The sequence below is a fragment of the Colletes gigas genome, unplaced genomic scaffold, assembly GCF_013123115.1.
Source record: "Colletes gigas isolate AHSC1104 unplaced genomic scaffold, ASM1312311v1 Colletes_gigas_Sc00061, whole genome shotgun sequence".
Lineage (NCBI taxonomy): Eukaryota > Metazoa > Arthropoda > Insecta > Hymenoptera > Colletidae > Colletes > Colletes gigas.
The window spans coordinates 177,121-202,298 of record NW_025106690.1 but is presented as its reverse complement, the minus strand read 5'-3'; the positions used below and the strand labels follow the sequence as shown (position 1 = coordinate 202,298).

Sequence of the window (25,178 nt, the reverse complement as noted above, 5' to 3'; positions counted from 1 at the left end):
CGCTTTTTCTTTTTCCAATTCGTTTGTGGATATTCTTAAGTCGATGTTGTTGCTTCGAACGGTCGAATCCTTAAATTAATAAATGTTAATAAAGTCTGGTGAACAACTCACGTCTGTCGATGAAGCGAAAATTTCCGAAAAATCCGGACGCATTCGACGGAGGCTCCTGGGTGTGAAACTCCAAAATAAGCGTCGATCTTGAACTGTACAGAATTTGCGGGATGTCGTTCAGTTCCCCGCAAAGCACACCCGACCACGGTGTGTACTCGGAAACTCCCGTGGTCTCCAAATGTAGAAACACTTTTAGAAAATCGCCACCCACGCAACTGAAACATAAATCAAGAGAACATCGTGAGCAATTTGTTGATTATAAAGACGTGCACCAAACGGGCCAATTGGAAACTTCCAGTCAGGCTAACAACCATTTTTGGAACTTAAGAAATATTTTATTAAGAAAGCCTGAAAGTGCTAAGGTCAAATTAATGATTACATCGCCATATTTGAATAAAATACCTGACTCGTTAAACCTGTTACAAGAGATAACAATACACGGAGATAACGCGTATTTTTTTTTTACACGAGTTACGTATAACGGTATGTTTAAAAAGCACGTAATTAATTCGATCATCGAGCAGCGCGAATTTTCCAGCTGAAACACACATTTTCCAATAAATACAAATAAAGTGTCTACTTCGTTTACCTCGCTAAATTAAACCTGTCGAGTACTGATGGAAAACAGACCTCAATGTTATCGTTTAAACTCGACTTCGTCAAACATCAAAATTGATGTCATTCATTGGAGTGACTTTATTTTTACGGCATTTCGTTCAATACTATAACATTATTCAAATGCACTTACAAATTTTAAAAAAGTTCTCGTGCCTTTACAACTGTATTACGAAATATGTTTAAGTTCAATCAAGTTTACAGATCCTTTGATAAGATTTTGTAATCTCCTTCGAACGATTGTTCTGGTTGTTACTTTATTTCCGATACGTTCTGAATACCACGAGAAACAGTATGTTCTGACATAATAATCGCATTGACAAAAATACGATGTATTACCTGTCTTTCGATATAATTAAACGTTAAAACGGAAAATCGTAATTCTCTACAATTTATGCGCATCGATGAGAAACATTAATTTCGTTTCAAACGATGCTCGAGACGAACATCGCGATTTCGAACGTATTCCCATGACAAAGAAATGAAAACGGGAAACGTAAATATGTATGTAGATTCCGAATAAATGCAAAATTTATCGTGAAATGCCATCCACTGGTAAATCCCTTTGTACGAACGGGTGAATCGTACTTGTACTTCGTAGGCAGAAAATAGCAGTGAGTGCTCGGATAAAGATGAAAGCCGAGATGATACCTTGTGTCGCGGGAGCGGGAAATCTTGGAATGCTTAAAGAGTGTGATTTATACGGGCAAAAGCGCGTACCGCCAACGTATTGCGGAATCGTTTTCGGAATAAAAGCCGAGAAACGGAGGCAACTGATCCCTCCGCTGCTCCAGCTATTTCATTGTTTCCCTAATCTCCGAATCATTCGCCCTCCAAAAAGGCAAGACCGATAATTGAGTTCTCCGCGGTTACAGTAGAAGTATTATAGTTAAATTCGTGAAACGTTAACTTCCTCCTTTCGATTAACCCCCGAACAAAGCGTTCGAATTAATAAAATTACAGTTTCGAGACATCAATCCAACCCCGATACCCTAAAAAATTATTACATTTCCATAAAATTTAACGTAACAAGTACTTTGCGTTTGTTCGATTGCTTTTGCGTGGTACAGTGCATAAAGGACAATGTTAAGTCATACAGGGGTTTACTGACCCAAGAGCGTACAGCCTATGCTATACACCGTTGGAAAGGTCTCGCCAAGGCGAATCGACTGATACCGTTTTTAACTTCGATATCAGATGGGATCATGTCGAAAAATGGCCTCAAAATTCGAGATTTTGCGGTTTTGAACAAAAGAATCCGGTCGTAAAAGCCCATCCGGCCCGAGGGACCTCGGGTAGGCACCTGAGGGAAAACCGAGCGGTGTAAGCGATACTCTAGCAGATTGGGACGGCAAATGTGCCCCACCACCTTCATTTCAGTGCCGTGTTGGGCCTGCGTTTGCCGCATGGGCCCCGTTCGAAATGCCCAGGGCGAAATCGCCAATGGATCAGTTGTTTTTCATGAACATAATATATTCATGATAGACGATTCGCAGGTATAAGTTGGGAATGTGCAGGTTAGTATTCAGTATTCACATCATTATGTTTCGTTCAATCAATAAAATGTCACTCCATTCACTATTGTAAGTGACGCATTAGTCTGAATACTAACCTGCACATTCCCAACTTATACCTGCGAATCGTCTATCATGAATATATTATGTTCATGAAAAACAACTGATCCATTGGCGATTTCGCCCTGGGCATTTCGAACGGGGCCCATGCGGCAAACGCAGGCCCAACACGGCACTGAAATGAAGGTGGTGGGGCACATTTGCCGTCCCAATCTGCTAGAGTATCGCTTACACCGCTCGGTTTTCCCTCAGGTGCCTACCCGAGGTCCCTCGGGCCGGATGGGCTTTTACGACCGGATTCTTTTGTTCAAAACCGCAAAATCTCGAACTTTGAGGCCATTTTTCGACATGATCCCATCTGATATCGAAGTTAAAAACGGTATCAGTCGATTCGCCTTGGCGAGACCTTTCCAACGGTGTATAGCATAGGCTGTACGCTCTTGGGTCAGTAAACCCCTCTATGACTTAACATTGTCCTTTAATTTTCTCAGGAGATTAGACATTTTTAACATTGGTTCGGAGAAAACTGATTCCAATTCGATATCAAGATTAGCCAAAATTTCACTGTGACCGGCTCGATAACGCGGATAGATACGAAATCGGGTACGCGTATCAGGGCTCGAGTTTGCGATACTCGTAGAATGGCTAATTGACTAATTAGTCCCGGCAGCGAAACGGAACAGGTGTTCGTAAGTCCAACTGTACACAGATTACCAGAGTTCACGTGCTTTGGGAGAATTTCCGATCCCACGTTAAAGCGAAAACAATGTCGAAATTAGCACGGATTATAATAGAGCCTAGAAGCTCGCGAAGATGGGTCATACACGCAAAAACAATTTTCCGGCTCGTTAACGGAACACACGGGAGCCTTACGACTGTTAACGCATGTATCCTGCTATGCATTTATTAGTCCGAGCATATCCAGGAGACCAACTTAAATCCTTAACCCTAGAAAGAGCTACGAGCTCAATATGCCTTGTGCGGGGGTGTGAATGGCGGTTAATCAACAGGTCGTCGGATCGTTCGGTTGAAAATTAGAATTTTATCTCTAATATCTCGATTTTTTAGTGTCTAGTTACAGATTCGATTAATACTTCGTTTTCGAGAAAGTCGACTTTGCAAATGTATCGAGTACGCGTGGAGAAAATTCGCTGCGACAAAGTTTGAAACTCAATTACCTCGAAAACGAAGCATTCTTACGTCAGAGATGGTACCTGACATTTTTTTGAAATTTCGTTAAACGATAATATTAAGAACATAGGTTCCAGATAAATCGTTATCAGAATTATGAAACACATTATGACCCTCCCACGTTATAATTTTTCCAAGTTCAAGCGTCTTGGCGACGCGCTAAGTATCGTATTATACTCTGAAATTGTCACTGGGAAATTATTTGTCCCGAATGGGGCCCACGAATGCGCTAATTACACACCATTGCAACTTCGGTCGGGATTTACTGAGGCTTTAATGATCCCGTTACGCAACCTATTCATCACGAGCATTCGGACGGTTTCTAATTAATTAGCGGTAGACCTCTCGCCCATATTCCATTTGTCGTAACCATTTACTGAGACCCGTCGTGATACTTCACTTTTTGATCGAAGAAAAGCAATTCATTTAGCTAGGATACCTCAAACTACGCATTTCGATCATTTTCCTTTCTGGTACTGCGAGTACAATGTAAGTAAATTTTTATTTTACACAGAACAAATAAATCTTGCGCTCAGTGTTTAATTTGCAATATTTGATATGCTCACGATGACTCTCTGTTTTCGCGAAACAAAAATTTAAAAGTATTTTTCATAGTTTTATTAAAATTTATTGCGAGTAAATGACTGAAAGATTTATAAAATAAGTTAATTTTAACAGAAACAATAAACACTGATGCAACTGATAGAACAATATGTAGAAATCAAGATTTCGATCGTTTGATTCAAACGTTACATTTACGTCTATAAAAAATTATGTTTTAAAAATATTTTTAATTCATCGAATGATCTCGATAGCTCCGGGCCACTGTCTTTTAACACTAAACCTATCAACACTTAATGTATACCCATTCCTAGTAAGACTGGTCAAATGATTATCTTTTTCTCTTTTACGAGGCAACGTACTTCTAATTTTTGCAATATATGTATAGAAAGTTGTGTTTTGAAGTTTGTAATGATGTTTTTCCTTAAAGCATGCATTTTAAAAATCTGTACAAAAATATTCAATACTTTCACTCTAAACGTGCATACTTAGTACTTTAACTTCGTACCAAATATTTACAAAATACATCGAAATTTTCGAATTTCCATCGGATAGAAGATAAAATGCCCTTGAAAATGAATTTTGTTTCAAGGCAAACCGTAATTAATTATGGAGAAAAGAAATTTTTTACAAAAAAATGGCACAGTAATTATGCAAACATTTTATAGAAATTTAAACTCATTTTCAATTAAATAAACAATTTATGATCCAGTTTTATCGTACACTAGTCGTACGATCAGTAGGAATTGCTGAAACTTCTTTGGGTATGTAGCGTCAAAGTAAATTTCAAAATAAACATAAAAGATAGCAAAAATTATAAGTAGAGGATGAAATGCCCTTTAAAATGAGCGTTCGAACAAGTCGATAGGTTTATTAGTTCCGGAGATATAGCGATTTTAGTTTCAAGGCGATGCGGTGGCTAGTTCCGGAGATATAAGCGTTCGAAGCGTTTGTTTACGTTTCATTGAGATCAATGAACTCGCGCGCGTGAAAATAGAATAGAAACTAGATCAAGACAGTCACGTACGCGGGGTAGGTCAGTGCCATACACGTAAGACAAAGAGGTCCGACGCGTCAGACGAAGACAGAGATAGTCAAATTAAAAAATGACCCCTTTACATAAATTACGATGAACCATTTCAAAGAGGAGACCTTGCCGCTTCTAACAGTGGCTCAATTATAAAAAAAGCATGAGTAATTTCGAAACTGCACGCGTCCAAAGTTTTACTATTTTTAATACGCATTCATAGGCTTTTCTAAGGCAGCGGAAACTTTCGACCAGTTTTTTACAAAGAAATATAAATCATTCAACCGGTCAGACCGGTCGTGGTAGGCAAGACTACATATTTTTCTCATAAAATAAGCAATAGGAATAGAAGCGAATATTGTAAAATTCGTTGTACGTATACTAATAAGAAAAGTCGTGAAGTTAAATGGCGCTAAAGAATATTGTGCGTTAGAAATTCTAAACAAAATTTTAAAAACTTGAAAATTTTTAAAATTTTTAAACCCTGCGTATTCTTTCTGTGGGATTCCGGGGAACGGTGGTTCTATTCGTGGCGGAACTAATTTATTTCGAGAGAATTCATCACGGATTCGTAATATTCCGTAAACTAGACGTCGCTGGAGAAAATGGCAGAGAGAAACAGAGAGGTTGAGAACGAGGTGCACAAAAGCCTAGGGCGCGTATCGAGCGGAGAGCCGGGGTCGTCATATTAACCTCGTCCCTTAATTTCCCAAATGTATTTCCGGCAAAGCACGGCTGCTTTCACGGTTTCTATGACCCTCGAAAGGGTATTGTTTCGTGTCAGTTAACGTCTGACGTCCGTGCATGCACCTCGCTGAAGCACCCTTGCCATAGTTTCTTAACGCGCGGAGTGCTAAGGTCGAGACGGACAGGTCGCCATCGGTGTGACGGTATCTCGTTGCCGGAGGGTATTCGTGGCTACCCTTGGCGACCGGATTTGGTGGCGATATTGACGTTGGGAAGATACAGGGTATTGGACGCGTGAAATTACATGTCCCTTGAGACGACGACGTTACTGTACACAGAACGCTCAGAGATACCTGGTACGCCGGCATATAACGAAATTTCACGCGTAACGTAATTTGCCATGGATCCGGCTCTATTTAATCCTCCGTTCACCTCACAATGTCTCTCCAAAGCGTTCTATCTGACCGGTGATACCTCAGTTTGCAGACGATTCCAGAGCACTAGTATCGAAGGACCTAACTGCCAAGTAACAGATTCCATAACGCGTTGACTGTCGGACGAGATCAAATTGTCCACGTAAACGAAACTTTATTTTCGAAACTCGTTAAAATTCAAGAGTCCTATCTAGATTTATTCTAATCTTGAGAATTCAATTTTTTGGCTAGTTTGTACCATAAAAATGTTCCATTACAATTTTCTCGAGAGTTAATACTTCCACTGATATTAATTCTCCGAGTTCGGTGCGGTTTAATTTGAACTCTGCATCATACAGCGTTAAATGCTAAATTTGTGGTGTAATTTCGACATTACGCGCTTCGAATCTTGCAGCGTCGAACGCGTAATCAGAGTGTTGACGGTTCATTTAAATTTATGAGGTAACCGTGATTGCGTAATAGAACAAAGTGGCGAAGACAGACATAAATAAAAGTGATGGGGACAAGAGGGGACACGAACGCTCGGGCGTTTGTGAATTAAACTCTTGGCAAACATCTACCGTGGCTGGTGACGCGACATTGTCGTCAAAGTACGTGTCGTTTTGCGAACGCCCACATAGCCGCCGATCGTGAAGCATCACAGCCCTGAATATACAGGCAAAGCGACTCAGAGTCAAAGATGAAAACAGCCCTTTCAACGGCTTCACTCAAACCTGCACGTATCGCTTTGTTCCGCACCGCGAGCGTTAGTTCCTCTTCTGTCAGTCGCGAGAGAGAAAGAATTTTCTGCCACAATTTATTACGCTGACAGAGAAAACGTTTGCCACCTTTGGTATCACGGTATCCAACGTTTGGGGAAGTTTTCAGAGAACGATCGAGGACTGAACGCGACAGACTTTGAGTGCAAACGTGTCACCCAATGCCACCTTCTATTTTTCAACGAAATTTATTTCTCCTCTACACGGTACAGCATTTAAGCAATGAGACCGATTTTAGTTTTTATAAAACTCTTACGAGCTCGTTCCCAATCATTTTTACGCCACCCTAATATCGATACAAGTGGGATAGTAATACGTAGACTGCGGTTTATGCATTTATGGGAAATTTTAATCCTCAAAAAATTACGGAATGCACTCAATATGCAGAAATATAAAACATACTGTAGGAGGCTAATGGGCCTCTTTAGCTTGGAGAGGACAGGGTACAGGGGGGTTTCCCATGACGTAGGCCGCTTTGTTCCTTACGGGAAAAGGGAAAGCGGCAAAGGGATGGCAAGGCCAAGCAGGCCAGGTCATCGGACAGTTACAGCAACGACTTTGACGAGGATTGTCACGTACATTCGCGCGCGCCCGACTAATATATATCATTTATTTAAAATATATATCATCGTTATTAAGACTGGGAGGGTTTATTTCGGGCTCCTGACAACGTCCTGTTTCCTTCCATACCCTCCCACAATTCAGAAGTGGGATAAAGAGCTATTTTTTTTTTTTTTTTTTAAATAAGTGCGAGTCGCGAGTGTAAGTGAATATTGCACGTCAGTGATTTTATTGGTGTGTTGTAACTCAAATTGACAATTGTGCAGTTCATCAAATTGAATTGGTAGTGAATCTGGTCCCGTGACATATTTGTTGAGGGTGGGTTAGCAGATTGTGCAGCTGGAAGTCAAGCGTGTTGACGCATTTTTTTAAGACTCAGCGACGCTAATTTTGACCACTGAAGATGTCGAAGGACTACACCACCAGTGAGTTGAAGAGATTTCTGCGAGAACGCAACTTGGCAGTGGGCGGCTCGAAATCCGAGTTGATTTTACGACTGGAAGAATTTGATCCCGATATTTGGAATATCGTCGCGGCGAACTGGGCGACGGCTGATCAAGTTGAAGAACAGCGACGGGACAGTGAGATACAAGACGAGGCAGCGCAGCCTCGTCGGGGTTCTGGAAGCCGAGAGAGCGACCTTCTGGCACGCGAATTGGAGCTTATGCGTTTGGAGCGCGATATATTGCGGCGAGAAATGGAGCTTCTTCGTCGGGAACGAGAAGCTGCGGACAGTCCCAGGATCTCGGAGAGGACCAATCGAAGCTCCTCATCTATGAATATGAGCATACGTGCGATTGGAGACTTATTATGCGAGTTTGATGCTCGTGATGGTACTTATTGGAGATGGGAACAACAGGTACAACTCCTGCGAACCACTTACGAGTTGGAGGATAAGGCGGCAAGGGTGTTAATTAGTGCCAAACTAAAAGGGCGTGCCGCGAATTGGTTCCACTCGAGGGCGGAACATCTCATTATGGACATTGACACGCTATTGGAGGAGATGAAAGTGATGTTCGACCATCGACCCAGTAAATTGACACTGCGGAAAGATTTTGAGAACCGAGTCTGGAGTGCGGGCGAACATTTCGCCGAATATTATCACGATAAGATAATTCTAGGAAATCGCGTATCCAATCACATTGGATGCGAAGGACAGTGCTAGCAGCGACAGGAAACTGAGCAAAGGGGGTAGTTATCCAAGAGGAAGACCCGAGCTGCAGAAGAAGATGACCTGATGTTTCAATTGTGGAGAAACCGGACATGTGTCCCCAAGATGTCCGAGACCGAAGAGTCGGGAATTCGGATCTTGTTTTGAATGCGGAGCGACTACACATCAAATAAGGGATTGCCCACAACGGATGACGAACCGGCAAAGGGAGAGCAGTGCACGGAGAGAGCCCAGCATCCGAATGGAGCCCAGCGCGACAACGTCGACGAACATGGTCCAGGCATCACTCCCAGCACCGTATCTACTTTCGCTTAGTTACGTTATAGTTGATAAGAACAAACAGTCCTGTAAGTATACCTTGAGTGCAATGTTAGACTCAGGATCACCGATAAGTTTTATCAAAAATAGCTGTGTACCCGGGGAAATGCTAACTTCGTTACCAGACAACGTGTATGAATTCGCGGGAATTAACGGTTCGCGCATGAAAATATTAGGTATCTTTGAGTGCGAAGTCGAGGTCGAAGGAATTTCCGTAAACATAAAGTTCTATGTAGTTCCGGACAGCACGATGGCATTTATGGCAGTATTAGGGCGAGACTTTTCCTCGAATTCCCTAATTACATTTTCATTCGATAACGGATTCGTTGTGTCCCGAAAAGAAAATAAGTCCGCGAACGATTTAAATTCCGCGATTGTGCAAATTTTAAATATTGATGTCCTGAGCGAACCGGTCACGGTACCGGAAAAACTTCAAATTCACTCGGGAATTGGCCCGGTGGTGGCAGAACAAAGTGAAGAATCGTACCAATCGGACTATTAACAAGTTAAGGGATCGAGTATCGATAACATCGATTTTGAAATGAATATAGTGTGGGATCGGGAAGATAATGACTCCGCTCTGTTCCGTTCCGCACAATTTTATTGTTGCTGTCGTACAACGACGTGACTCGTGGTGCGGGTTACGCTCGACTCTCTGGTACGATCATCGCCACCGTACCAAGAGGCCTTCAAAAACAAAAGACGGTCAGAGACGACGACAACGGCTTTTCGGCTCACGCGGCTCTGGTCGTCTCGTGTGCAACCATCGTCTCGTGTGCAACCATCGTCTCGTGTGCAACCATCGTCTCGTGTGCAACCATACATTGTAGCGGCTTCGAACGGCTAAGGCGTATGTGGCGCCTTGGCCGCCACACTACCCCCCTGCCAGTAATTGGCACAATTACGAAAAATTGACCGACTACATTACCACTACCATTTACTCTATTATATAAAATACGTTATCCTAACTAAGATTTACATTACAGTATTTGAACAGAGTTGAAAAAAAAAGGAATTTACATGGAGTTTAATATATAATACGTAATACCTAAAAATACATGAAAGTACATAAAAGTGATGGATAAAAATAAATGGTATATGATACTTATTATAATAATGCGCAAGCCTTAAGTACTACCGCGTAATTTGAAATCGATCGGGAAAACGTACGCGTCTACCTGAACGCGTAACACGTTGCTGTATAACCGGCGCATTGTCAGGTACGTTTGTTTGAGTGACCGGCTGATTTTCTATGCTCACGGGATCCGGTCTGTTTTCTGCTAGCATATAAGCAGGCTTTAGCCTTTCAATTGATATATTTATTTCCTTACCTCTAATGTTTATTGTAAATGTTTTTTCGCCTCGGCGCACTACGGCGTATGGACCTTCATAAGCGGGTTGTAAAATAGTTTTGGCTGAATCTGTTCGGATGAAAACATGTGTTGAACTGCTAAGATCTTTGAAAACGAATGTACGATTAACGGAATGGCGTGATGCATTAGAGGGACTCAATTTAGAAAAATGGTTGCGTAGTCTATTAGTAAAATCGGAAGCATTTTCTGTGCCTTCCGCTGAATGCGAAGACAAGAACTCTCCCGGTAATCTTAATGGCTCGCCATAAACTAATTCCGCTGAGGTAGCGCCGAGGTCTTCTTTCCAGGCGGAACGAATACCGAGTAGAACCGTCGGAAGTATTTCTGTCCACCTGTCGGATCCGTGGCACCTTATAGCCGACTTGAGCTGTCGGTGAAAACGCTCTACCATCCCATTGGCCGCTGGGTGATACGCCGTTGTGCGAAGGCGTGTGGATCCAATTAAATTGTTCAGCGCAAAAAATAATTTGGATTCGAACTGCCTACCCTGATCGGTGGTAATCCGTACGGGAGCACCAAACCGCGCTACCCAACCGTCATAAAAGGTTCGAGCTACGGTTTGGGCCTCCTGATCGACCATGGGGAAGGCTTCCGGCCACCGCGTATATCTGTCTACACAGGTCAGACAATACCTGAAACCTTCGGACACCGGTAAAATTACTATGTCTAAATGAATGTGTTCGAATCGCGCAGAAGGTTTAACAAATGTAGCCAATGGTGCAGTCACATGACGGGAAATTTTTGATCTTTGGCACGGTATACAGCAACGTGTCCACGTGCGAACATCTCTTTTAATCGACGGCCAAACATAACGTTGCGTTATGAGCTTGATCGTCGCGTTAATACCTGGATGTGATAATACATGTAACATATTAAAAACTGCACGTCGGAAAGGAGGGGTGACATAAGGTCTTACATTCTTAGTCGAAATATCGCAAAAAATTTCGGAAGACGTGCCAGGCAACGAGACTTTACGTAATCGCAGGCTAGATTCGCTATTCAACAACCGCTGCAACTCCTCATCCTGGGCTTGCGATTTTGCCAATTCTTCGAAATTAATCGAGTGGTTAACCGTTTCCACTCTGGACAGTGCATCGGCAACGACGTTGTCTTTACCGGAAATATGTTGAATATCTGTAGAGAATTGCGCAATGTAATCTAGGTATCGGAATTGTCGAGGAGAGCATTTATCTAATTTCTGTTTGAAAGCGAAAGTTATGGGTTTATGGTCTGTAAAAATCGTGAAATGTCTGCCTTCGAGCATATGTTTGAAATGTTTTATTGCTAAATAGATAGAAAGTAGTTCCCGGTCGTAAGCTGAATACTTCTTTTCGGCAGATCCTAATTTCTTAGAAAAGAATGCTAATGGTTGTCGTTCGTTGCCGACGCACTGATGTAAAACAGCTCCTACGGTGTAATCAGAAGCATCGCAGGTAACCGACAATGGAGCGTTGACCGCAGGATGAGAAAGCAGGGTTGCGTTTGCTAAACTATTTTTGGTATTTTCGAAAGCCTGACGCGCTTCCGAAGTCCAGGCTATCGGGGTCTTGCCCTTTAAATTGCCGGCTAAAAGGTCGTTCAAGGGTGCTTGAAAGCGAGCGGCATCTGGGATAAAACGGCGGTAAAAATTAAGCATTCCCAAGTACTGCCTCAAATCCTTCGCGTTTTTCGGAAGGGGAAATGACTTTATGGCTTGTACCTTGCCGGGCAAAGGTTGAGTGCCGCTTTCATTTACCCGATAGCCTAGAAATTTAACTTCTTCCTGTCCGAACGTGCATTTATTCGGATTAACAACAATGCCATAATCTTTTAATCGTTTAAATAATAATTCTAAATGGCGCAGGTGATCGGCTTGGGATTCTGAGGCGACCAAAATGTCGTCTATATACGCGTAACAAAAATCGAAACCGCGTAAAATTTCGTCGATAAAGCGCTGAAATGTTTGCGCGGCATTTCGTAACCCGAACGACATGTACGGGAATTCAAAAAGCCCAAACGGCGTTGTAATGGCCGTTTTTCCGACGTCTTCCGACGCAACCGGAATCTGATTATAAGCTCGGACGAGATCTATTGTGGAAAATACCTTTTTGCCACTCAGTTGTTGCGCAAAATCCTCAATGTGACGCACGGGGTATCGGTCGGGAATTGTCCGTGCGTTTAACGCTCTATAGTCACCGCAAGGCCTCCAAGCTTCTTCGCCCTTCTTCGGAACCATATGAAGGGGTGCTGACCACGCGCTCTTCGAAGGACAAGCGATGCCCATCTTCACCATCGCGTCGAACTCCTTCTGGGCAGCCCTGAGCCGGTCCGGTGCAAGCCGCCGCGGCTTGCTGGAAACGGGTGGTCCAGGGGTTGTCTCGATGTAATGCACCGTTTGGTGCGTAGTCCTCATCGGGGTGCCGCTAGGCCGTGTAAGTTCCGGCATCTGCATCAGGAGCTGGTGGTAAACGGTAGTCCCTGCTACTGTCTTCACCGACGGCGTTTCATCCTCGGCTCGTGTTCCGCGGACCGTTAACGACGTGGTCCGATCGACGAGGCGACGATTGCGGATGTCCACCATAAGATCGAAGTGATCGAGAAAGTCTACCCCGATTATGGGTTTTGTAACATCCGCAACCACGAATCGCCACACGAAATCCCGTCGTAGGCCGAGGTGCAGGTTTAACGACACTGTCCCGTAGGTGTTAATTACACTCCCATTCGCCGCCGCCAGCTGGTACTCCGATCTTTCTCGCAATCCGCCTAGCAGGCGGCGCGGAAAAACGCACAAATCGGCCCCGGTATCCACTAAAAATTCCGTCTTCGAGCTGTTGTCTAAGATGAAGAGGCGGCGTGATGCTGGATTTGTGTCGCTGGCCGCCATCAACGACTCCCCAGGTCGTTTCCCTGATCCGTGGCGTTCCAATTGCACGGTGCAACGCACCTCTGCGCGGCCGGACCGAACCGCCAATGGTACCAGCATTTCCCTTGATGGTCCATTTGTCCTCCCGCGGGCCGCTCTCGCGATCGCGATAGAGATCGTCTGCGGTAGCGCGAGTTTGGATGATTTCGGTGGGTCCACCTGCGACGGGAAGATTGCCCCTGGTCCACCAAGGATTCACGGATGGCAGAAATTTCCTGCCTCAAGGAAAGAGCCAATTGTGACATCTTAATGTTTAACATGGCCTCGATGCTCGGGCCCGGCGGGGGTATTTGGCAGGATGCAGATACGCCCGTAATCGCGGCCTCCGTGACGTGTACCCGCGGTGTCATCGTATCCGCAACAGCGTCTGCCAACTCTGCCACCTTATCCAGCGGGGTGTCCCGCTGCGTGGCTAAAATCACCTGCATATTAGCAGGTAGTCGGCCCATCCAAAGCGTCCGCAATACACCGTCCGAAAAAGCCGTACCGGCCAATCCGCGCAGGTGACGAAGAAATTGAGACGGTTTTCTGTCCCCGATTTCCTCGTGTTCCAATAACCGCCGCGTTTTCTGTTCCTGCGACGCACTAAGCCGGCGAATGAACTCATTTTTTAGCGTCGTGTACGGATCCGCGGCCGGGGGATTCATGATAATGTCTCTTACTTCCGCGGCGTGTCGCGCACTTAACGCGCCGAGAATGTACCCGAATTTCGTGGTCTCCGACGTTACATTGGATACCTCAAAACTTCTCTCTACCATTGAAAACCACATCTCCGGGTCTCCCGGACAAAACTCGGGTATCCGTACAGCGACGCGATCAACTGCCAACGGCACACCCACGGATGTCCCTGCGTTAACGTTAGGGTCAGTCATTTTACCAGTCTTGGTCACAAAAAAAAAATAGTTTCACCGCACACACACACCGCGCTTACTATTTGTCAGACCGTGTCCTTTTCTTATGTCCTTAACACTATACACTTATTTCTCTACCCTAACTAATATTGTCCGTATACAAAAAATGTCCAAATTTTCTTAAAAAAAACTTTACTTGCGCGGCGAGATCACGTCGGGGTCACCAATGTGGGATCGGGAAGATAATGACTCCGCTCTGTTCCGTTCCGCACAATTTTATTGTTGCTGTCGTACAACGACGTGACTCGTGGTGCGGGTTACGCTCGACTCTCTGGTACGATCATCGCCACCGTACCAAGAGGCCTTCAAAAACAAAAGACGGTCAGAGACGACGACAACGGCTTTTCGGCTCACGCGGCTCTGGTCGTCTCGTGTGCAACCATCGTCTCGTGTGCAACCATCGTCTCGTGTGCAACCATCGTCTCGTGTGCAACCATACATTGTAGCGGCTTCGAACGGCTAAGGCGTATGTGGCGCCTTGGCCGCCACAATAGCTTTAAAACAGGAACAACTGATTTGCTTTAGACCGCGGCGACTTTCATATGCGGATAGAGAAAAATTACAAAGTATTGTAGACGACTTATTAAATAGAAAAATCGGTAGAATATTGGAGCGGGAGGTAGTGCCCGAGAGATCCCTCGGCTGCGAGCAGTGGGAATTTATTTTAGGTATGCATTTTTCTCAATCAGTTTCGATAATACAATCTCAAGTGGGCATTATAAGGGGAGTACAAGTACTTTATAGCGATAGTAATCCTTTAGATGTAGATTTAGTAATAAACTTACCTCACGACGGTGTACGGCTTATATTTGACCCAGTGGTGCAAAGGCTGAAAATAATTGAAATTTATAATATGAAATTAGTCAAACCTAAATACTGCGGTCTGCCGTTCAATTCGCCGGAAGTTTTGCCATCTATCGAACAAATTGAACACTCGTTTGGAGCAACTCATCCTGGTGTTTACGATAGCGACAAACAAGTGTTTGTTTTAAATTTTCGTGGATTGTCGTTTTATTTTCCCATTGATTCAAAGTTCCAACCTGGATATGCGCATGGCTTAAAATCATTGAAATTTCCAAATGGGACTTCCCCCGTTGTAGCTAAAACAGCTATATACATTGGTAATATGGCTAGCTGAAGTGGAACAGACGAGCATAACTTGAAAGCACATCCACCACCTTTACCGCTCGTCTGCTATCACAACAATTTGTATTTAGAGAAGGTAGATGTTATGCGGGATAAAGCGCGCACTCGAGGTTTGAGATTGCATTTTTTCACAGAAGGTAGCTCTGTAACTAGGGTATTACTGGAGCCAAGGAAACGCTGCTGAACCAAAAAGGTATTATTTGGCGATACTTGTGAAGATGTGTTGAGCGCTTTGGGTGCACCATCTCGGGTGTTTTTCAAAGCCGAGGACAAGATGCGCATTCATAGTCCTCACGCGCACGAACGTGATAAAATAAGGCGATCGGATTTCTTCGATAACTATTTCACTTTAGGATTGGACATTTTATTCGAGGCCAAAACCCAATGTGTTAAGAAATTTGTGTTATTTATTTGTGTTGAATTCTCTTTATCTTTACCACCTGAAAATAATTCCACTGAATTTGGAAACCTCATAGATGTTTCCCCTTCTCCAGTTATGATCACTGCCTATACAAAGTGGGATAGAATAAACGAGCAAACTGAGGAATGTATGTTTGTATTAATGTATTCGTTGGAGAAAAAATTATGTATTAAATATGAGCTGAGAAGCACGTAGTATGCAGTATGTACAGATAGATTTAAGAAACAATATTGTATTGGGGTTAGCCGGGGCGGCTAACAGGTCAGGATGGCCGAACTGTAGGAGGCTAACGGGCCTCTTTAGCTTGGAGAGGACAAGGTACAGGGGTTTTCCCATGACGTAGGCCGCTTTGTTCCTTACGGGAAAAGGGAAAGCGGCAAAGGGATGGCAAGGCCAAGCAGGCCAGGTCATCGGACAGTTACAGCAACGACTTTGACGAGGATTGTCACGTACACTCGCGCGCGCCCGACTAATATATATCATTTATTTAAAATATATATCATCGTTATTAAGACTGGGAGGGTTTATTTCGGGCTCCTGACAACGTCCTGTTTCCCTCCATACCCTCCCACAATAAGTGAAATACGAATTATTGTATTCAGGGATTAAAATAGCCCTCCACGAACGAATAAATTAATGAAAATAAAGTCTAGTAATAAGTAACCTGTTATGATACAGCTTGCAGAAAATGTCACAGTGCTGTGGATATCCTTGACATTTTCGAAAAATTTGCTTTCAGTAGCAATAAATATTTAGATAAGAAAAACTAAGTCCCAAAGTGTTTAACTCTAGGATACATATATCATAAAGACGTAAAACAGCATTAATTTATCGCTTTTGCAAGTTTTCGTAAATGTAAAATGTTTCTGCTTCAACGTTGCGCACCGATGCAGAAGCAGGCTTCCAGGACATCCAGTGCACTGGCAGAGTAACATTAATAACACTCGATAACTTTCGCTACCGAAAGTAGATTCGTTCCCCGCGAGTCGTCGACGAATTTTAGAAGTTTCTTCGAATATAAATTTCATTTAACGTGAGAAATTGAAACTAGTATATTTAAAACAGCTTGAAATTATTACGTTTCCAAGTTCCCTGATTCGCGATGGTGGGTGAAATGTTTCAACTAACGCAGGATATCCGATGATCCGGCAGAATAATATTAACAACTCTCGATGACTTTCGTTGTCCATGATAGATTTGTTTTTTAAAGCTTCTTTTGTCGATACTTTAGACGAGTGCTTTGTACCCGTTAAAAAGTGTAGAAACTAAGATTGGATGTGAAAATCGATAGAAAATTTGGCGAAACATTTTCCACGATAATCCGTGTACCGTTTATAAATATAGCATATTCGCGAAACAAGGAAAAATACGCCACCGAAGGCGATAAAAGAGCAACGGACGAGTTTCCTTGCCAGATGACGAACGAAGCAATTTTTGAAGTAGAATTCGATAAGAATCGCTATTCTTCGAGCGTTTCTTGTGATCTGTAACTCTCGATAAGAAGAAAGATTCGTCCTTGATTACACAGAGCGTATCGTAAATTGTTATTTCTTTACAATCGTAAGAGAAAATTTCATATTTTTACGCACGCCATCTTAATATTGGAAATGGTAAAACATACGATGACTAAATATTTATAAAAATACAGTAAATATCATAATAGAGATTGCATACACTGTCAATCAACTCGAGTGCTTTTCATTTTTCCACTCATATGTACTTGGTTTTGCAATCATTTCAGCCGGAGTTTTACGATCAAATGGTTCGCCATTGATACGATTTTTTATTTAATACGTACGTATACATAAAAATGTAAACGTGACTTATTCGTTTAAAGAAATAAAACACATCGATACCAAAACTTTTTCGCTGCACAATAATTATTATTTACGATCGAAATTTGTCGATCCAGAACATTTTTCTCGATCGCTCATAACCGTTATCGACGAGGCAAATACATTTCGGTTACACACGACCGTTATCGACGACCGGAAATATTTTTTGTCGATTGCATTCGATTCGTTGATAAAAATTGGAACGATGCTGTTGCTTTTAAGCTCGATAACGAAGCAAAATATAACGTAACACGGGGGAAAAATACCAATTATCTTGAGAGAAACCTGATATTCAGGAAAAGCTTATTTCATCCTTGCAACTTGGAATAGTATAGCTTTGTAGATGTTCTGCGTATCCATCGAGAGCTGTTCAAATCAGGAGACTACATAGTGTCGTTCGCGAAAATAAAGTAACTCTTGCGCGTCGCAGTGCGCAAAAAATGGGAACTGATTAGCGTGCCACAATTCAAAAAGTTCCTCCTAAGAGCTCACCGGGATCGTTGGCACGAAATTACGGCGTAGCGTGCAAAACTTCACGAGGAGTCCTACTCTGATTGGCCTCAAGCCAGACGTATACCCTCGAGGACCACCGAGTGTGAAGAATGTTTTCAGAATATTACATTAGAAATTTATATAGCTCGTCTAAACCCAGCCGCGACCGCTTCTCCGCGACTTACGAATCGAAAATCGTTTAATGTCGTGGCGCCGGTCGAGTATCCGCGTGCACGGTGGTCTGGAAACCGGTAATTTCTCGCCAAACTCGAAAACGTCCTCGTATAATTCTTTCCCCGCAATTTATATATTTACAGTAATTCGTTTGAATAATCATGCAGGGAAAAAATTTCCTTCACAAAGTTAGAAAAACAAGATTTTCGTCTATTATTTTCAAGTACAATTTATATTCTAAAACTCTCAAACACAGAGAACTGAATGATATAATAAATATAACACAGTTGTAATCTGATCATTTAATTATGCTTTCCATGTTGTTGACACAAAATCTTCATGAATCTAATTCTTTATATTATATACAAACGTATAGACTAGTAGCTTGAACAAATCTTGGATAAATGGTGAACCATCGTCATAATCTTACTACTTCTAGTTCGTAGTTTTCTAGATCCATCAATGGATTGCACATTTTTTCTTGTTGGTTTCAATTATTTCGCAAACATTTTATTTGTCAAACGTTTCTCGTGCAGCTGCAGCATCACTTGCTTGACATCCATAGGCTTAATAAACCATTAGCGTCTCTCGTCCCTCCAATCTTCTAGCTTGTGCAACCGACGTCCCTGGCATTTCCAGCGTGCGAGATACCGTGCAAACGACATTTCGATTCTCCTGTGCACCTTCCAATCATGTGTTGTGATTTAATTTGAGATAGATACATCGCCCGATACACGTAGGTGTACGACGAACTTCCCTGTCTGTTTCTTGCTACCGACGTTCGAACGCTTATTTTTCCGTGGCAACCATAAACTATCCGAATGTGCATACGCGTCCACGTACGCGGTTGAAGTTACCCGTTCAGCAGAAGATCCGACCTGTCGATACGTTGAAAACGTCCAAACTCCGCGTAAAGATCTCGGGCCTCAACGTGAAACGATTATGATTAAATTTATGCACGAATGTTTCGACGAGATCGAAGTAAATGACAAGATTAAAAATAACACGTTTTTAGTGCATCGAATTATTATTTATTTAAAAACGAAACGTGCCACTTTTCGTAACGCTCGATAACCTTGAAAGAAGTTTCTCGCTTTGAAATCCGGACAATAAAAGTGCATAAATAGAAAAATCAGTTCGCAAGCCATAAGCCATCAAAGAAACTTACGCCGAGAGATTTTAATATTTTAAGCTTCTTACTTCAAGTTTACCAATAATTTCTACTTCCTGCTCGGAAAAATAATTCGCTGTATTATCGGGAACAAATAAGATCGAATTGCTTATCAATCGAAAGTTCTTAAAAGTTCGACTGTAAGCGTATTGTAGTTTCATAAACTCCATCAAAGTTTCACCCGGGACAAAACTTTCTCGTTTTAAACCCTGTCTATGTAAAGCAAATTTCACCATGAAACTTTCACTGGACGAATCTATTTAACGATACGGTAGTCTTGTTTGCAAATTATTTAAAATCACGCGACGCTGCGCACTTTGTTTTATTTGTATGCTCGTCGTGAGATAGCGACGTTTTATCAAAATTAAAGGGTCCACTCTTTGCCAAAACCTTCTCCAAACAATTTTTCTTACTTTGTCCTCGTAAATTGAAGAAGTCCGGCTCCGCGTTAAAAGTGCACGCTTCGATGGCATCGAATGAAAGGTAGGCAAAGACAGAGAATTACCAGTGCCGCGTTACGATGCTCTTTGCATCCCCCCCCCCCCCGACCGTCGTCTGGATTTTCCGACTCAAATCAGAAAATGGCAGTGCACTCAAATACAAGTATAGACCGAATGGCTCGTAGCGAGGACGAGCTCGTAAAAGACGTCTGGCAGTGCTACTTTAGCACCGTAATACGTGTTTTCCATTAAAAGGCTACGAGTATGTGTGCACAAGCGTGTGAGACCAGCAACTTCCTCGTCCCCTTATTCCCCTGGTGCCAGTCTGTGTACCGCGACGTCTCCGAGATTTAAGAGGGCGGTCTTTAAAAAGTGATCCGCTGCGTAAAGTGAAATTTAACACGGTATAGGAATTACGTTCCACACGCCTCGTGGCACAGGGACACGCTCGCGAGGAAACTTTCGTCGCTTAAAAATTCGAATTTTTCCCGTAATTTTTATAGTCGCGACGGAAACTCGCGTTCCCAGGAAAGATGCGAGAAACAAGATTGCATTATTGCACTTTCCTTTCGCGCAAACGTTTTTTAAATTGAAATTGCGCCGATGCGGCTTTATCCTTTGGTTAGAGAAGCAATGTGATAAACTTTTATTCGTATCAGTGTTTCGATTTGAGAAGTTAAATACAGTTCGACGCTCGAAAATACAGTTTTTAAATGAATTTAACAGTGACATGACTATCTGTTACCGGACGCTGCTTACGAGTGAGTACTTCATAACGAACGTTTGGAAAAAGAATAGATCAGTATGCATTAGTGAAACGATTGATTGATTGATATTGTAGAGAATAGAGCATGGAAGGAATGTAAATTTACTTTAAATTGGTTTTACATGTTCAATCATCTAAATTCTAACAATGTTTCAGCTTGTATTTTCCATATTTTATAACTATTTAATGATTCAATGCGAGTATGATTCAAAAAGAACATATATAAATAATATATCCAACATATTATTCTCATCAGAAATGGCGTGCAAAATCAGTAATCGATATTTATCACGTGAGCGCAATTTTTGATCTTAATTGAATTACTTCCTACAAAATACTTCAATATAGCATGCATATAATATAAATTTTAAATTACGCTACGTTTGCGTATAACGTAACTTGATTTAATAATAAAAAATAAAAAGTAATTCATTTCTCCTTCCCCTATATTATATCAGAAGAAGAATATTGCATGAACGTTTGTAAAAACCAAGCGAAAAGGGGAGAAGCTGTTATGAAAAGGACGTTGAAAGCTCCTTCATTTCAAATATTAATTTCTTCAATTAAGAACGTTATTTGGCGACTTTATGTTAAAACGAAATAGCATGATACTGAATGGGGAGTAACGTATAGAACAACTTGAAAAAGATGAAAACATCTTTTTCAGAGTACGTCAGTTTACATTGCCATACTTCATTACTTTGGATGTTAATAACACAACTTTTTAATTATTTCCGCTTTTCAACAGTTTGTTTTACATATTTTTTTACATTAACTAGAAAAAGTTTCGTTTCTCTTTGGCTCGAAATTAATTACATCGCATTGTATATCTCGCGTATTCATTTAAATTTCTTTATCACCAGTTTGGCATTTAAAAAAAAGTGCGTTGAACACAAAATGAATATATGAACGCATTCTACGCGTTTAAAAGAAATTCTTGAATTTAACATCAGTATTATTTTTTGTATTTTCTTTCAGAACCTTAACCAGGAAAATTCTGTGGCATTCATCATATTTTAAATGTTCGAGTCTTGCAATTATATAGAACACAATTAAATAAATGAAGCAGATGAATATTTTAGAATTTTAACAGGTAATAACACTAATGAGCCAAAATGAAATTATTGTATTGTATTCCCGAATAGAAATTCATGTAAGCAGTATAATTAAATAACTGCTGAAGAGTTTGAACGTAATATCTAAATTAAACTATTGGCCTGTTTAATTTAATGATCGGTATCAGATTGTGTTTGTCAAACACTATTGATAAACATTACATATCGAGTCGTGTCAGCTTGTTAACCTAGTTTACATCCGCGTGTCGGAATTTACCCGTTATCGTGAAATACTCTCTACAAAATCGTCGAACTATGTCACGGATATTCGACCTTTCTAAATACATACACATCAAGCAACATTGTAATTGATGCGAAACGCTGAAAATAATATCTATCGAACGTACTAAAATTAATTCCGATTTCATCGATCGTGGACATCATATATGATAATTTAATGAAGCCACGTGGTTCTATCTTTTTCCAAGATTACTTAATTAAAATGGAAACCATATTTGTCGATTAATCCTTGCACTTACCTTGTACGTTCTATTTAAACGGTAAGATCTTTTCGCGTGCAGTAAAATAGATGGAGGTTGAAAAATTAAACGGGCAGCCCCAACCAACGATTATTTCATCCCTCGGTTAAAATTCATTCTTGTTCCTGCAGCGTTGATTGCGATTGGCCAATTCCTTCCTCGGTCAGGAAGCATTGGCATTTCTTCTTTCATCGTCACGCATCCCTCTCCCGTCGCTGTTCCCGGATTGCCTTCTATCGAGCTCGTAAAAGTGCAACGTAACCGCTTCAAAAGAATCTCGATATTGAACACGATCGATGAGTCTGGCGAATTTTTAAAGAGCGCCTACGTCGTCGAACGTAATTACTTCGTTTATTAAGACCATTAACTTGACGGATTAATTTTAATATCCAACGGCATCGAACTTTAATGTCCGACGTGAAGTTTCAATTGAACTTTAAGGACGACAAGGAGCTTCAGGATTTTCATATTCCTTCCAGGTCGTTTTACAAGGAAATTTCAATAACTTTCGGTTTCTATACTCACGGCGTTTGGCTCGGATTTATTTCGTAAGATAAAACTGCGTGAAAATTGTTCGATGAACGAAAGAAAATAAAAATATAACAAACATTTGTAACTACGAGATATTTTTATAATTCTTTTCAAAGCTAATATTGGATTTTCGAATCACTGGTCTTCCGTTATTAGCGCGGATATGTTCTGCACCCTCGTCCGTTTTGTCCGACGAAACCTTGACCGTCGCAATCATAACCTAATTCTTACTTTGGGTATATTCTGTACAGTGGTCTGCAATCAGGCTAGTACACGAGTAAAACTCGGGTCTCTACAGCAGTTTCGATGTACCGCTATTCGCGTCCTGACTCGCAGAACAACATAGTCGTAAACCACCAACACTGGAGAGAAACCGTGGTTTACCGAAACGGTCACCTTCCAGTTGGCCACCTTTTAGTGGAAAATTTTCCACGTTCGCCTCGTCGTACAGTATACATTATCAGCCCCCTCTCCGCCACTAGTAAATAGTCTATAGCACTTTGCCTGAACCTCTAAAAAATACTTTACTAGCTTCCCCGTCAAACTAAACTCCAAAGTCTCTAAAACTTCGTGAAGCGAATCTGTAATCTGACGAACAAAATTTTCATGCAATCGAAATTCCGCTGCAAAATGACTTTGAACTTATAAATTGAAAGCGACGCGTCGAGTCATTTACACTCAATTTCATCGAAGGTACGATCGCACAAAGAAAAATGCAAAGAATCGACAATAAAGATTCTTTGCAGAACCTTGAATGTATTCGTTACAGAAAATTGAATGCACTTTAATGACACGAGTACTGTACACAATCGGTTTAATCAACTCGATTGTCGGTCTGCGAATGACGATCGTTGCGTAAGTACACTTCGGTCGAACGACAGAAAATCATAGTTACTTGTACAGCTTACTAGTACAATCTAAAACGCTGCCTCGTAAAACTCGTTAAGTCGTAAAATCCCGTTAAATTCGGTGAGCGTATCATTTCTGGCGAACGGGGGAAAAAATCTTGCTTTCGAGAGCGATCTCGAGCTGTACCCGCTACGGAGCGTTTTACGAGCCCATAAAAATAAACTCAAAATCACAGATCGTCGCGTGGAAGTAATAACAAATCTGAAAGAAGCTAAGTTCGAGTACAGGGTAAATGAATTTATGAGTTGGACGAGTAAAAGTTCTCTGATATACACGAAGAACTCCGTACCAGACCAGAAATGTGGATTGCTCAATGTTTCGGTCAAAATCTTGCGCTTAAAGACATATTTTAAAACTGATCGTCAACCTCTTCTGCCAAATATAGTGGCCTTCTCTTTAATGACGACAATAAAAGTATGTATATAAATAATATACTCACAGTGCAAGACACGTACAGTATAGTTTAAATTATACAATACATCACGTAAAAATATAAATAGTGTTCCTCTTATTCCAGAACAATGAATGTGCGATTTCGTAAATTCCAGAATTCAAAGTTTTGGCATTGTTAAATTGGACGATAACTCACATTCGTAAATCAAGCTTAGAGTATAATCGCTATTGTTATCTAACGTACACGTCCATCGTTTTGACGTAAAGTTAGGAACAAAAAAAAAGATATTTAACAGTTCAAAATATATACGTCTTTAGTGTCGAAAATAAAAGTCGTCACATTTATGGGTCTGGGTACATTAGGCTGATGTACAATAAAATATAAGGAAATAAGTGTTACTATTATTTACATCGAATATGTAGATTCTGTTGTTTTACACTTTTTTACTGATTTTAATCTGTGTTCGTCCTTTTAGAATTAAATATATAATCGACCACGGCACAGAAATAGTTTATTTAAATACTGTTCCTTAAATTTTGATTTAAATTTTAAGAACCTACTAGCGAGAGTGTTCCTTTCGCTTTCGCGACCGAAAAGACACTGGCAGCTAGACGTTTCATTCGTATTTAGAAGGATATTGGTGCTGGCTCGTAACCTTAGTTAAGAAGGGCGGGCTCGAAAAGATTCCACGAGACCACAACAAACCTTTATACCTGGCCCGTGATAGGTAAACAGTATCTACTTAAGCGAGATCAGACCTGAATTTCGTCAGTAGAGTCTCTTCGTCTGGGTTTTGTCTTTAAAAGATTTCACAACAGACATCTGCCTGAAGCAAACTTTGCCAGATGGTCTTGAATAGAATTTATACGCCTTATTTTCGCTCGAATATTTGGAACGACATTATCATCGTTAAAGTCGGAGACCATCGGACCGTACGATCGCTCGAATCAAACTACACAAAACTGGATATCGAGTTTGTAGGAGGTGGCAGAAGTCGCGACACTTCGACCTGTTTGCATATCGGAGAGCGTGAACCTGGCATTGTTTCGTCTGGTCCATGGTGTCCACCGGCCAATCCGCAGTGGCTTAACCGAGACGAGACCCACTGCTT

General features: G+C 41.6%; 2 protein-coding genes across 2 annotated transcripts in view; one reads left to right on the top strand and one right to left on the bottom strand.

The window, feature by feature from the left end:
* LOC122403568 (deleted in malignant brain tumors 1 protein-like) overlaps positions 1–25,178 on the bottom strand; it is a gene marked incomplete at its 5' end in the record, with an annotated part of 233,446 nt that overhangs the window by 99,858 nt on the left and 108,410 nt on the right. The window contains one exon of the mRNA XM_043407160.1: positions 112–326. Within this exon, the coding sequence (XP_043263095.1) occupies positions 112–326 (215 nt within the window). The remainder of the gene's footprint in view (positions 1–111; positions 327–25,178) is intronic.
* On the top strand, positions 8,932–15,956 carry LOC122403566 (PHAF1 protein CG7083-like). Its single transcript, XM_043407159.1, is given in 3 exon segments — positions 8,932–9,037; positions 9,185–9,491; positions 14,720–15,956. Coding segments are annotated over 3 exon segments (1,650 nt in total).